General features: G+C 31.3%; 3 protein-coding genes across 3 annotated transcripts; 2 read left to right on the top strand and 1 right to left on the bottom strand.

Annotated features, from left to right (window-relative positions):
* Positions 1-1475: 1475 nt before the first annotated feature.
* Positions 1476-5314, top strand: LOC8280388 (glycine-rich RNA-binding protein 4, mitochondrial). Its single transcript, XM_002533375.4, has 4 exons — positions 1476-1731; positions 4403-4471; positions 4602-4708; positions 4782-5314. Exons 1-4 carry the CDS (start codon positions 1584-1586, stop codon positions 4914-4916), a joined length of 459 nt encoding a protein of 152 aa, XP_002533421.1. The 5' UTR covers positions 1476-1583; the 3' UTR covers positions 4917-5314.
* A 1148-nt stretch (positions 5315-6462) lies between these two features.
* Positions 6463-13722, top strand: LOC8280387 (choline-phosphate cytidylyltransferase 1). The gene is made up of 8 exons (XM_002533374.4): positions 6463-6821; positions 6951-7064; positions 7802-7897; positions 8579-8621; positions 9514-9669; positions 9789-9869; positions 13136-13246; positions 13361-13722. Exons 1-8 carry the CDS (start codon positions 6697-6699, stop codon positions 13523-13525), a joined length of 891 nt encoding a protein of 296 aa, XP_002533420.2. The 5' UTR covers positions 6463-6696; the 3' UTR covers positions 13526-13722.
* Positions 13723-13792: 70 nt separating this feature from the next.
* On the bottom strand, positions 13793-14608 carry LOC8280386 (RING-H2 finger protein ATL74). Its single transcript, XM_002533373.4, is given in 1 exon segment — positions 13793-14608. A coding segment is annotated over 1 exon segment (537 nt). The 5' UTR covers positions 14487-14608; the 3' UTR covers positions 13793-13949.
* Positions 14609-15396: the final 788 nt, after the last annotated feature.

Here is a 15396-nt window from a genome sequence, read left to right as displayed (position 1 = left end):
TAAATTTCCATTAAAACTCCATATTAATAAAATTATACGTTTAATTCTTATTTCAAAATAAATTTCCAATTTAGTCCTCATACACAATTAATTTTATTAATCAATTTGCTAAATATTTTTCAATTAAAATTTAACACCATTAGCTAATTAAAATGTCATTTTTCTCAATAATTCTTTTATAAAATATCATTTACAAATTCTTCCATAACTCTCAAATATAGAATTTAATTTATTTATATTCATTTGGGGGAAAATTTTAAATAACCAAAAATATAATTTATTTCTCAAAGAATTTACTTAATTAATTTCTTAAAAATCAAACTAATTGGATATAGAAAATAATTCCCTTATTTGTCTAGCATTAAAATTCTATTTAAATCATTCCAATTAAACCAAATAAAAATAAAGTAAAATTAATTTAAATAAAAATAAATTTATTAATTATTATTTATATTATCATATCATTAAAGAAAAATTCCGGGTATTGCAGTGCCTACGAGAAGGCCTCCTTGACTAAAGATAATCGCGGTTTCCCACCGTCATGGAGAGAGAGGGGAAAGGAATAATCGAAAATATAAGGACTAACGGAAGAATTCGAAAACCGTGATTAAGTGCTATTTGCCTCTATTTTTCTTAACATTTATATTTTTGATGGTTTTTATATACTAAAAATAATAAGAAAAAAGTATAAACATGACTCTCTAAAATAACACTTTTGAGCGTTATAATAAGAATAATAATTTTATTCGATGGAAAAAATTATTTAAGGAGCATATTAGGCTCATATAATTTACAAAAAGTTATTAGAAATATCTATGTTTTTATCTTTTTGCTATTTATTATTTATTATTTTATTATGTTAAAATATAAAAAGATATAGTATGATTTTCCGATATGATTTTAAAATATCTAAAAGTTAAGGATCATATTTGCCTTGAAAATAAATTTAAGGTCAAATATGACTTTCACAATAAAACATTAGGGGTTACTTATGCCTTTATCCAAATAATAATAATAATAATAATAATAATAATAAAAGGACTAATAATTAACTTATGAGAATTTATATTTTTAATAATTTTACCAAATTATTTCAAAATTTTAAAATAGATATTTATATTTTTAATTTATTTTTTTAAAAAATTTCATAATAATTTTTAAAATATTATAATAAGAAAAATGATATGGTAAGTCAATAGTACTAATTAACATAAAAATTAATGCAACAATATAAAATTTATTGTATTTAAATGTAAAATATTTATGTATCTATATGAGTTTTTTAATGGTCATACTATTAATTGACATAAATTATTTTTGCTGATTTATATTTATTATGTTTTTAATATATATAATTATTATTAGAAAATATTTTTAAAAATAAATTAAAAGAATAGTATTTATTTTATAATTTTGAAATAAATGGATAACATTATTAAAATGTTAGGTAGAAGACCTAAATTATAATTAGGACATAATAAAAAGCATGTTCATGCTGTCCTGTTGGGCAAATGGGAAGCCAGGATATTTGAGAAGAAGAGACATTTTCTGAGAAATCAGACTCTGCAGAAAAGGAATTGAAGATGTATCAAACAACAACGCTCGCTTTGGCGACGCCAATTACCATATCAATACCCAGTCGCCCTAATGGAAAGTCTTCAACTTTGAACCTCAGAGCATCATTTTCTTCCACTTCTAATTTTCCTCTTGCTAGCAGAATCATCGTTAAAAGTACCACTCACTACTCTCTCTCTCTCTCTCTCTTTTCATTTTTAATTTTACTACTTGAGACCCTTTTGGGGTTTTTATATTTGCTTATTAATATCCACTAGATTGTGTTTTAATTGGCGTTTTCAGATACCCTTTTCGGAAATTTTATGAATTATGATGACCATGTTCTGTTTGTGAATACATATGATTTTAGATGGAATTGGATATTGATGAAAGAGTGTTTTGGACACTGAATATAGTGGCTTCAGTTAATGCTGGCTCGCTGTTGTTAAGAGTCTTTGGATTCAACGTTTCATTTTATTTTTTCTAAGGTCCTAAAATTTAATATAACTGGGACATGTTGTACAGTTTAGACTAATCAAAAGTATGTTGTCTACTTAATTCTGATCTCAGTAAGAACTAGACTGAGAAATATGGTGTGGTCAGTTCTATTGCTGCACTTTTTTTTTTTTTGTGCTGAAAAGGAAAAGATTTAAGGTAATAGACGTCAAAGAATCATTGTCAAAGTGGAGGAAGCAGCTAAAGGGAAGCATTTAGGCCACAGGTTGTTTCTTTTATTGTATGACATGAAACCAAAACATACAGTAGCTGCTTAAATAGTTTTAACATGCCACCAACATCCCGTGGTGGCAGAAAGGTAGGAAGAGTGTAGGAGTTGTTTTAAAGGTCCTGAAGTGGAATAAAGCCATTAGGCTTCTGCCATGGTGTATGCTTTAAATCTTTGGTAAGATTTTGAGGGAGGTGGAGATTGATAATGCTCTTATTAAGAGAATGAGGAGATTGATAATGATCTTATTAAGAGAGGGTGAACATATTTTTGCACCTCGGCAACTGCTTTAGTAATTGGTGCACGAAGTCACAAGGCAGGTGGCAGGTAAATTACTGGAGGGTAGCTTTAACATTTTAAGATTTAAGACAGTGGACTTTTTCACTTTAAAAATATAGGTTAATTATGAAAGAGCATTATAGGATCACAACTTAAAACTATGAGATTGGACCTGTGGTCTGATTGCTCCATTAAAAATGAATTTGCGTGATTTTTGGAGCAATAATACAATTTGAATTGCAAACATGAAAAAAGACTTTCATGTGGATGGAAGTACATTACAGGGAACATAAAGTCCAAAGGTTTGGCTTTTATCATTATGTGTGAATGATTATGATGGCAAAAGCCCTTAAAATACAATAGCTGCTACTAAGTGTTAATAATAAGCAAGTTAGGATTTGGATTGGAAGTCATTATTTAAAACCCTTGATTGATAAATTCTGGCAGCTAGAATGAAGCACTTTGGTCTTGATGTTGCTTGGGCTCTTGTGGTGTGTTCTTTGGTCCTCTTGGAAGAGGAAGCTTTTCACTGTTGACAGTGGTCTTATCAGGAAAAAGTAAATGTATATGTCCAGACACCTTAGCAAGGACTGGAGGATATAGAGATTTATCTGCTAGTTCTTAGTTTGTGAGAAGTAAGCTCTAAGTATGTTCGTCTGCTTATTGAGAGAGTGAAATATCTCAAAAAATGAGCTTGCCAATGAATGCAGGACTGCAGGATGTTGAAATTTTGGTTTCTACATCATTGTGGGGTAGGAGGAAGGTGAAACTTGCATTTTCTGGTGCCATATATAATGAATAGGAACAAAAGGATGTTTGAAACTCTTATTTGAGGAAATATTAGCAGAGAAGATTTTGTGAAAGATTTTGATTTTGACATTTGCTAGGGACACCAAAATGATGATGTCATAAGTGATAGAGCTTTTTTCTAAATTGATTATATTTGTGCAATACATGAAAATGCTGAGGTTAGTAGCTTACACTGAAAAATTAACGGGAATTATATCCATACGCTATTGCTTGTTGGGTATGACTAGGTTCTTCAGCACATGAAGAGGAGGCTTATGAAGGTATTATCAAGAATCATGAGTCCTGACAGTGATTTCGCTATGGTTTATACATATTGTAAGCTGCAAGCTAATGAAACATTGTTTGCCATGTTACCACGTTCCGAACTGGACTTAAAAATGTCTCGCAGGCATGTTAAGTGCTAAAACAGGCCTGTGGCCTGCAAATTAATTTCATAATATCACTCAAATTGAATGAAATTTTTTGATCCAAATATTTGGTCGTAATCAAACCTATTATGAGTTATTAATATTATTTGGTTATACTTTCTATGAAGTTATGAATCCTAGTCTTCAAGGCAAATGTGGGCCTTGGAACTGTCTATGATCATGTACTTTGATGCCACCATATATCTTCATGTATGGTTTCTAGATCTTACATTTTATTTTCCTGAGTTAGATGAGACTATATAATATTAGCAAAAATTTGGACCTTTCACAATTTCCTGTGCTAATCTTGAGTTCCATTTATAGTTTATGTCACTTTAACCAAGCCACCACGAATTTATGTGTATAGGATGAGTTCTTACTTGAGATTTTCCCCTTAAAAAGCATAAAAGAATTAGTGAATTTGTAGAATCCTAGCCAAAAGTAAGAAAGGAAAGTTCAAATTACGTATGATGTGAGTGGTTATATGCATCTACAGTTTTATGTGGTACCTTAATGCAATACTAGTGTAATAGAGTTATTTGGACTTCATATGTGTTTTGATCTTGTAACCTTGGCTGTCGTCTGCTATTTAAACCCTCTTCAATCACTTGTGTATTTTGGCATGCAGATTTAGGATATTCAGTTGGTGAAAGTAGTTTGCAAAAGGAATTTTCTAATTTTGGTGAAATAGCTGAAGGTGAGTGTCATGTCCAGCTATGAATCTTTTTTGAATTTCCTCTTTGTCCGTTTGTTTTCCTTTTCAAAATCTCTGCAGTTATTCCAATAAAGCTGAAAGTCTTGTAACTTGAATCTACCATCTGTGTCAGTTAAACTTGTAAAGGATGATGAGAGAAAGCGGTCTAAAGCATTTGTATTTATTCAATATACTTGTCAAGATGATGCCATTCTAGCCATGGAGAATATGGACCGCAAGGTTTCTAGTTTATCAACTTGCTCTTTATTTTAACTTTGGAAACTCATCTTATTCCTAATCTTGTTATCACCAGATATTTGATGGCAGGTTGATTTATGTCGATCTTGCTAAACCTGGGAAAGAGACATTCAGAGGGTACCCAAAAGCCTCCGGACCTCCACCGTTGCATTTACGGGAGCAAGACGAGGTTGCTGATTGCTGGTACTGATCAATCTCCTATTGATGGGGGAGGAGAAATAACTAAACGAAGGAAACGAGGCGTACACAGAGTAAAACTGTTTCAAGATCACAGCAATAGAGACCACATTGTATTCAAACCAGGGAACCCTGATAGTTGGTCCTAGTGAAAGTGAGTGTATAAACTATATCCTACATAGTTTCTTGAAGCTGCATTGCATTGAATTGGGTCACACTGCGTCAGTATAACTTATCATCTTGATATGTATAACATTGCTCTTGAGATATGCATATGCAGAAGAGCAATTCAGAGTTGTCTCAGATCAGAGGACACAGATGTAATTTTGAATTTCTGCTGAGTCTCACATCCACCAATTATTTGTGCGATATCAACAGGCTTTGGAAAGAGATAGAATTGTTGATGAGTAACTGGTCACCTTTTTCAAGTTCCCTAATTTATTTATTTGTTCAAGAAAAAAATATAAACCAATTTATTGGACACCCACAGATACTATAAATGCCTTATCACTGTAACGAGAAAGTCTTTATTGTATTCATCTATCTCTGCCCTTATCCTTGCATGAAAATTTTCCCTTGTAATATTATGATTTTTTAAAATTTATATTATTTGTTATTAATATAAAATGTTAAAAAATCTAATTTTATTTTTCTAATAGGCTATATAATTATTTTATTTTTAGAATACAATAATTAATAAATTAATATGTCAATTAATAATTGCGATATAATAATGATTTTTGCCCAATCTGACTTGGGTTAATGAGTTATATTAACAAATACTTATAAAAAATAATATAACTATATTGCTTTTAGTGATGTTTATATGTCCAATAAATAATATAAAATAATTTATTTATATTAACTATATATTAAAAACAAGTGCATTGGATTTACAATGATAATTAATGAAATATACGACATTTTATTCTTAGACATTTATTTAATTTAATATTTCAATTTTATTTTTAAAGAAGGATTATATAATTTATATTTAAATCCTTAGTTATATGTAACACGCATTACGAGATACTGAATTCAACATCGGTGGATCTAAATCTATAGGTTATAAGTATTTTAATTGTTTATATTTTAATTTTTTTTAATCGTAAAAGAACAAAAGGCTTATGAAATAGGTACTAAAATTCATATAATAAATTTGAAAAATAGCATTATTTACATATCAAATATTGTATATATTTTGATTAGAGTGGTTTAATAAAAATTTAATAATTAATTATAAAAATTCAGTGTAAATTTATATTTCACGTTTTTAGTATAAACTAATTATAATTAGTGAAGTGCCAACATTTTTAATTGGATCCGTATTTTAAATATAATATTAATATCAATATAAATATCAACATCATGACCTAAGTTTTTTAAAAATAGCTAATTATTTTTTATCTAATCTATTAAATTTGATAATTTTTATTTCATAGTGAGAGAAATGGGATAAAAAGAGAAAATAAAATAAATAATTTAATATATATTTTAATATAGAAAAATTGAACATAAAAAGCAATGACAAAAATAAAAAATGACGCAATCAATAATAATCATAAAAAAGAAAGCGATTGGCTCATAAAAACCGCCGTCGGGAATGACCTGATTCCGCGTATTAAAGAAGGTCGAGCCCCAACACGGAAATAAAACGGGGCGGATTCGGGTTGTCGGTTAAGAAAGAAGAAAAAGAGGAAGCCAAAGAGAAGAGAGGTGCTTGTGGTTTTATTTATTTATTTATCTATTTTTAAATTTCTTTTTAGAGAGAGAGAGAAGAGAGAGAGAGGGAGATGGAAGAAGAGAAGGTAAAAATTGCGGAGCCACCGAACGATAGGCCGGTTCGTGTCTACGCAGACGGCATCTACGATCTCTTCCACTTTGGCCACGCCCGTTCTCTTGAGCAAGCTAAAAAATCGTAATCCTTTTTTAAGAAATTATTATTATTATTATTGTTATTATGATTATGGGATTTGATTTGATTTGATCAGTAATTGAAATGTGTTTTACATAAAAAGTGATGTGTCGATGATTTTTATAATGATAGGTTTCCTAATACATACTTATTGGTTGGATGCTGCAATGACGAAATTACACACAAGTACAAGGGCAAAACTGTTATGAACGATCAGGAGCGTTATGAGTCTCTTCGCCATTGCAAGTTCGTTCTTTCTCCTTCCTTTATATCACCTCTTTTTCTTGCTCTGCTGCATCAATTCTCCCAGGAATTTGAATTCTGATGGGATTTTTTGGATTATTGGAAGACTGGAGAAATGAAAATGCATTTGAGTATATTAAAATATTATTCTTTTGGAAAATACTAGAGATTGGAAAACTAGTGATTGGAATATTGGGTATGATTTCCACAACTAAACAGGGAAAAGCTTCTCTAAGAATTTCTTTTAGTTTTCCATTGTTTTTACCAGGATTTACACTTCTTTGTTTTAACGGATAAATCTCGAATATTAATAGTTTAGAATTGACCTGACCTATAATCCCAATCACACAGTAGTTTCCAGAAACGTACGACATTCGATAGAATTTACTAGTGCTCTGAATCTATAAGGTGAATGAATCACAATGTACATTTTGTTCTGGCTGAATCAGTCGATTCTTCCATTATTACGTAAATAGGACACGGCAGTTTTAAAATTTAAAATTAACGTCAACTTCATTGAGAAAAGTGCCCCTAAATCAAGTGATTTTGAATTGAAATTAATTTATTGTTGAAGAAGCAAAAGTATTTTGCATGTAGAAGGAAAAAAGAAACGCTTTGTAGCATTGGCTATTGGTTGATTTTGATCTTTTTAATATTTTATATAGGACCTGCATACTAATTAATCTTACTCTATTATGTACTAGAGCATACGGCAATGCTTGATAGTGTGATTTTTGTAGATGGGTGGATGAAGTGATACCTGATGCTCCATGGGTGCTCACACAAGAGTTCCTTGACAAACATCGGATTGACTATGTGGCCCACGACTCCCTTCCGTAATGTTCACCAGTTCATACAAACTTTTGATTGTTAGTCCCAGATTTGTGGACCTTGCTGCAAAGTGTCTGCTCATTCTTTCTCCGCTTAAAATGTTATTCTTTGGTTAAGAAAATTATTCTTGATAGATGAATTTAATTTGCATTGATTAGTAGATACTTCTTGCAAATTGAAATTGTACTTCTGTTCTCTTCTTAGCTTCAAACTGTATATACATGTATGTCCGCTGGCTGCTATTGTTTTATTTGAAGCTTGTTTTAGATAGTTCATTTGTATTTTTGTTTTCTCCCATATCTTTTTTGACAATGCTCCATTACCATCTAAATCATATATTTGTAAAATCTTTCACTTCGAAATTTTGGAGCCATATGAGTTCCTGTATTCTCTCTTATTTTACTTACTTCATGTTTATCCTAATTTGTCTGTTGCTATTACTTGTTATTTAGGCAATTCTTTCATGCGGCTTCTAGCATGATGATATATGTGTTCATTTGTAAACTCAAAATCTTGCCACCAATGTGGCTTTGTTCTCTTGATTGCCTCTCTGTTTGCTCAAAAATTGTTGATATGACTCCTTTGTTTTCCAGTAATTTTTCTTAAAAATTTAATACTCATTTGTCTTATAGGTTCCCCATGTTCTTTAGTTTGTTAACTATTTTATAATTGGTACTTAATTGTAGTTATGCTGATGCAAGTGGGGCTGGAAACGATGTCTATGAATTTGTAAGTTCACTGATGCATGTGTTTTTCATTTTACAAACATTGACACACCTTGGCTTGACGAAGCTATTTCATTTTCATGTGCAAATTAATTTGGCAGTAGTGACATTGACTTCATAAAGTATTCGCATCAGTGGTGATAGAAAATAGGTTTGGCTATATCTAAATTCCTCAACCCATTACTTGTTTACTTTGTATCCTCTATTTGTCCATCTCTTTTAGTAGATTACCAAATGTGTTTGGCAATTTGATCCACCTGATAATTTCCTGATATCTGCAACTTCTGATGTGGCAACTACCCGTGCTGTAGTTACCTCTGTGAATTTCTAAGCCAGCACGTAGAGTAGGAAGTGGAGCCAGCAATCTGGCACACTTTACATTGATAAAGCCTTCACATTATTCTTTAGTTGCTTTATATAACTAGCTATCGGATTGTCAAGGAAGGTGGGTTTTTTTTTTTTATTATGTGCTCTTTGAAAGAGAACATCTTCTGTTCTCGCATTTTGGGGTCTTATTGGCTTTGAGACTGGTTAAATTCTCTGGTCTGAGATCGAAGCAATTCCTGGCTCTTGATCTGGAGTAAATAAATATTTCTCTGGTTGGCTTGACATTTTATCCTTCTCAAAGGGTTAGCCTTCCTGGTTAATCAATTGCTAGCCCCAGCTTGTTGCTTTATGATGCTTTTCATGTTTTTGTAGTTCTACCTGCTCTTTTATGTATTCTTCTACAATGCTTATGACAATTTCTCCATTTTCTGGTTTTCTGCTAGCAGCAGCTTCCTACAATTGGAATCACTTTTCATATGTAGCAGACTGATTTCTTAATTGTCCCATCATTTTTATTACAAAGCATGGTTGGTGTCATTACAATGATTTAATGATAATGAGTTGTACAGGTCAAGTCTATTGGAAAATTTAAGGAAACAAAACGGACAGAAGGAATTTCGACCTCAGATATTATAATGAGGATTGTCAAAGACTATAATGAGTATGTAATGCGCAATTTGGCTCGTGGATATTCAAGAAAGGAACTGGGTGTTAGCTATGTCAAGGCATGCTCCTATCTGCTTCTCTTTCTTTTCCTTTCTAATTAATTTATTAATCAGGATCTGATGATAGAGTTTCTATGAGAGGACCTATCTCATTCATTCTCTCTCTATCTTTCTACTAGGAAAAGCGGCTGAGAGCACACATGGGACTTAAAAAGTTGCAAGAGAAAGTGAAGAAGCAGCAAGAGAAAGTGGGGGAGAAGGTATGTACATTGTCATGACTAATTAATTCTGAGCTTGCATAGAGTGCATGCAAAATTGGTGGCATGGAGATTTGGGGCAGAAAGGATAAAAACATCTCAGAAATTAAAATATTACGTCTTTCTATTCCTCGTTTACGTGCTTTTACTTTAGGAAAATATAGTTTTATGGAGAACAAGGTACGGATTTGGTACAGCACTTGTGCTTATAGGAAGACGAATATCTTGATATAACATAATGATGTAGGATAAGCTATTAAACAAGCAAAAATTTGTGCGGCTCCATGACTCTTGATTATATCTGTCACAATGACTTACTTAAAGGTAATTACAAAGATTTACCAAATTCTGGGCTCTCTTCTAAGCAGTTCCGGTGAATGAATCTGTTAACACTAACTATTTATGATTTAAATCTGAAAGGAAAAGTCTTGGGGGAGTGAAGAGAAAAAAGAGAAGGGAAAAGAAAGGAAAGGGAGAGAAGGGGAAAGCGAAGTGAGGGAAGGAAATCTCTATATCATAATTATAACATATATAAAAGTATGAATGAGAGGGCAGTGGGCGGATAAATTTACTAAAATAAGAATATTAATAATTTATCAAGGACAGATCTAACTTTTAGAAGCCCAAATTCTTTTAGGATTTTCATGATAAAGTAGAATTATTATCATATGAAAGAAAAAGATAATTTTTTGTGCATTATTAAAAAAGTGTTAAATTTTTTATAAGAAAACATGAAGTACATAAGCTGCAAGCACAAATAAAATGAATAATAGAGGAACATTTAAAAAGAAAAAAAAGAATGTCAAATTATGATGGAAACATAATATAGAAAAAGGAAATAGGTCAGTTTGCATTGCTCCAGCATAGAACGAAAGAAGAAAAAAAGGAGGGTTTTTTGTATTTTAATTATTGATGGAAAGTGACATTTAATATGTATCATAATAAATTTGATTTAGTTTATCATTTAGTTTAGCTACTTTTAATTTATTTTTTATTAATCATTTTGCGTTTAAGATTATAGGCAAGATGAATCCATTAAAATAAAAATAAAAAACAAATTTTCAAAGGAAAGTGTTGTGAATATTGATGGCAAAGTCCACTTGAACCTGAAATCTTGATTGGACAAACAGAAAAATATTTTTATTTCTTATTATAATAAAATTTACGATTCTAAATTTAATAATTATTTATTTATTGATAACATTCACTTACAAGAATAGGTGGACTGATGATTTAAGAATAATAATTCTATTTTAATATGAAAAATTTATTTGATTCTAATATTAAATTAGTTATTCTACAATTCAATTTTTTAATAATTAATATTAAAAAGAAGTTAAGCATACTGACATTGGTTGTCTTAATTATATTTAAAATTGTTTAAAAGAATTCTTTCTGGCTTATACTTAGGAAAAATGCCAATCTACTTTAGTTACTACGTCATATTCTTAAATTAAGAATTGGAATTCTGCTTGCATGAGAATTCCTAACAAATTTTATCAATCAAAATAAAAAAGAAATGAAAGAAGTATGATTAGAAATGATAATATAATGTCAAAAAAGCAGATTTATGTAAGGAGTGGATCAAAAAATCCATTTTACTAATCATAAATACTTCAAGTTTTGTATTTGCATTTAGATGTTAAGAATATTACTTAAAAGAAAATTAAAAAAAGAAAAAATTATTACTAATGAAGCAGTATTTATGTTAATCAATTAAGTGTTTTTGTTTTAAGTATTTTAAATATTTTAAATATTTTAAACCAATTTGTGAATTGTATATTTTTCAATTTGATTTATTCTATATTGTCACTTAAATTAGGTTACTAGAATAAATTATCAGATATATTATTAGGAAAATTGGGGTTAGGATTAAATAAACAAATTTGAACCGTAAATGTATCTATCACAATTAGAAAAAAAAAATGGTTCTAATTTAGAGGTAATGTCATTTTGTAACACTAAAAATTATTCAGTAATTCAGTTAAACTATTTCTATTCTTTTACTATGCAAATAATAATGAGTCCAATTATTAAATTCACGTGCATCGCATGTGGGTGAAAAACTAGTGAATTTAAAATTAAATTGGTGTCCCAGCAAGTAGTCTGTCCATTGTCTACAGTGATGTGATGATTGTGGCTCTTGATGCTTGTCGTTCATGTACTTCAGAATTTTCCCTTGGAGACCTTTTCATGCCGTGCTCTCTGATGGTTAGGGGCCGTGAAACCTGCCTATATGAGATATATTACAAATTATATACTGGTATTTGGACCACTTATTCATTCACTATCTCTGCTGATACATTTTGGGGAGTTTCTTTACTGCTTTAGCTGTTTGGTTGATAGCTGGTCTTGATGCTGCAATGATATGGGTTGTGCATTTACTGTTTGATGGAACTTTGAGTTGGAATCTTGGTTTTTTTGGAGCCTTACCTTTGGGGGCTAGAGGCGGAGAGTTCCCTATATACGATATGATCCCAAGTCATTTGACAAATTAATTTGTGGAATGAAGATGCTAGACCATTTTAATAGGTCAGTGTTGCAGTTTGGCACATTTCCAGGATGGTGGTTCAAAATTTGAGTTGTTTGGAAGATCCTGGGTGCCATAGGGTTGATAAGAGGGACAATGTGGTGGCACAGAATAATTTGATTGTGCTTGATTTGGATAATTTGGTTGTAGCAATTAATGAATTTAAGAGGGCTTGTGGAGGAAAAGAGTTATCTTGCCATGCTAAAAATACTATGAAAAGAAAAAGCCTCTTATCATAGCTAGTTATTTTTATGAACAGAGTCCATAGTCATGTGATGTCTTTCTCATATGCTGTAGAACATACCTAGTCTAGTCCTACATAATTCTACCTTTTCCACTGTTTCTTTATTTTTTGAAGCATAAAAGAGTGGAGCATGGCAATCCCTTGTTAAGTATTAGAATCATAGGTCGAAGAGAATAACTAATAACTATATTAATTCATGCGGGCTTCTTGAAGCTTGTAAAAAATTAAGAGGGGGCAGGAGGTGGTGAAGGTCCAGAAAATAAGTGGAGAAAGAACAACAGATCCCTCGGTGGGATAACTTCTGAAAAGATAAGAGAAGGAAATCAAATTCCAATTTGGAGATTTCTTTGTGGAGAAAAGGAAAAAAGAGAATTTAATATGATTGTCATGGAATTACAGTTTGACAATTTGTTTTGCAACGCAACTGTTCATTTAGATTAATCTTTGCTGCTGTTCTTAGGTTTCGTCAACTGCTTTGATACTTTGATATTGCAGATTCAAACAGTAGCTACAACGGCTCGCGTGCATCGAAATGAATGGGTGGAGAATGCTGATCGACTTGTTGCTGGATTTCTTGAAATGTTCGAAGAACGTTGCCATAAAATGGTAAGATATCTGTCTGGCACATCAAAAGAACAGCATGTTTAGATTTACAAACATTCACAAAAGAAAAGTTTATTCTGTATGTTGACATCCCAAATGGTGGGGGACTTCCATCAGGGGACAGCAATCAGAGATCGAATTCAGGAGCAACTAAAGAAGCAGCAGTTGCTAGGTTTAACATATGACGACGACGACGAAGACGAATACTACTATGATGATGGAAGTGAAGAAGAGGAGGAAGAAGAAGAAGAAGAAGAAGAGTATAGTGACTTAGACAAATGATAAGGCTTGTCTGTTATCTGATTTATGGTGTTCATGTAAAAGTAAGCAGAATAGTGGTTTGGGCTTGTGTGAGGATAGGAGATGAATATGGCTATGGGAATTCAACCTGAATGTTAACTTGCAGGATCTCTGTGAAATATACTGAATTGTCTTTTTGATTTCGTATTTTAAAAAAAATGAAAAACGTTTCTGGGTGAGGCTGTAATGCACTTGGTATTTACTGTCGAAAATTTTCCCTACATGTAGCATATGGATTGTAGAAAGATATATCAATATATATTTATATATATAACTGAGATTTTTATTAATTCCAACTCATTGTGAGGATGGTGCATGTTCAGACAGACTATGATGAAAAAGATAATAATAATAATAATACAGAATCCTGGCTAAGAAAAGAGACATATATAAACATAATAATAGCTCACAAGATTGTGACAATATGATCTAGAGAAGTTCTGGAGTCACTGCACTTGAGCCTCCGGCGGCAAGTAGGGCAAGAAGGGTGGGAAAGCAGCCACTTGTCAATGCACCCAACATGGAACCGATGGTTACATTGAGGCAGCACCCTTATTTTCTCACCATCAGAGAAGTCTGCTAAGCAAATAGCTCAACTTGAGGCGGAGGCAGAGGATGAAGCCGAAGCTGACGGGGATGAAGTAGAGTTGACATAAGTTGAAGTTGGCAAGGCTACCATTTCTTTCTTCTTTAAGCCTGAGTTTTGTCTACGAGATGCTACCCACTCCACTGGCCCTGTTATTACTCGATGTGTGCATTGGATTGCACATTGTAACATTGAGTTAAGGCCTAATGCACAAACCAGGGCACATAACATGGCACCCACGATCACCATTACATTGAAATTTAAGGTGGTTGTAAATGGTTCTCCTTGTGGTTGGTGACAAGGAGATGACGTGCTTGAGGTGGGACTAAAGGTTGGAGATGGTGAGATTTCAGCCATTGGGAAGTGGTGGCAAGTGGGGGGAAATAAGTAAGTAAAGTGTGAGGGGAATGGGGATATAGAGGCTCAAGAAAAAGGCACATTTGGTCTCTTGGCATTTCCATGGAGAAAAAAAATAACTCTAATCTATATGTTTATATAAAGCATTGTTTTTGTCATAAACAAAATTTCAGAGTAATCATTGAGCTAATAATTCAATATCTAAAGCCCCGTTTGGCGCAACTCTTTTAAAGTAAGGACTGCGATCTTTTTATTTTAATTTTTTTTTTATTCTGAAAATAAGTTTTTTTTCAAATGAATTTTTAACTTCTTTTCTAAAGACTGATTTTTAAAAATAAATTTTAAAACTTATATACCAAAAATTTAAGAAAAATTGTAACTATTAAGGGTGTAAAATAACATATCTGACTAGAACTAAACTTTTTTAAACTCATTTGAACTCATTTAAAAAATTTAATAATTCAAGATTTAATTTTATTTAAGATTGTTATAGAACTTGAGTCGAGTTTGAGAAAATAAATATTTGGCTCGATTTATTTATAAATTTTTAGGTTAGTTTTTTTAATATGTACAATAATAACATAAAATGTATATATTTCTACAACAAACCTTATTTGTTAAAAAATAAAAATAAAAAAATCACAAATTAAAATGAAAACTTTATGTCTAATATTAGCTAGAATATGTTATGCACACTCACATTCAAAATTGAAAATTCACTTTTTAGCTAATAAAACTAATTTAATTTTGTTTAAGAATATCGAACTCAAACCGATCTCAATTTCTAAATAATAACATGTTTAGATCGATTTCGCTGCTATCCGTTCGTAATAATTATCCACTAAATAATTCAATGATAATTAATTATTCAAACATGATAATAACTTTTATTGCTCTACAGTCAATGATA

The sequence above is a fragment of the Ricinus communis genome, chromosome 4 (assembly GCF_019578655.1).
Source record: "Ricinus communis isolate WT05 ecotype wild-type chromosome 4, ASM1957865v1, whole genome shotgun sequence".
Classification (NCBI taxonomy): Eukaryota; Viridiplantae; Streptophyta; class Magnoliopsida; order Malpighiales; family Euphorbiaceae; genus Ricinus; species Ricinus communis.
This window is presented reverse-complemented; position numbering and strand designations above follow the sequence as displayed.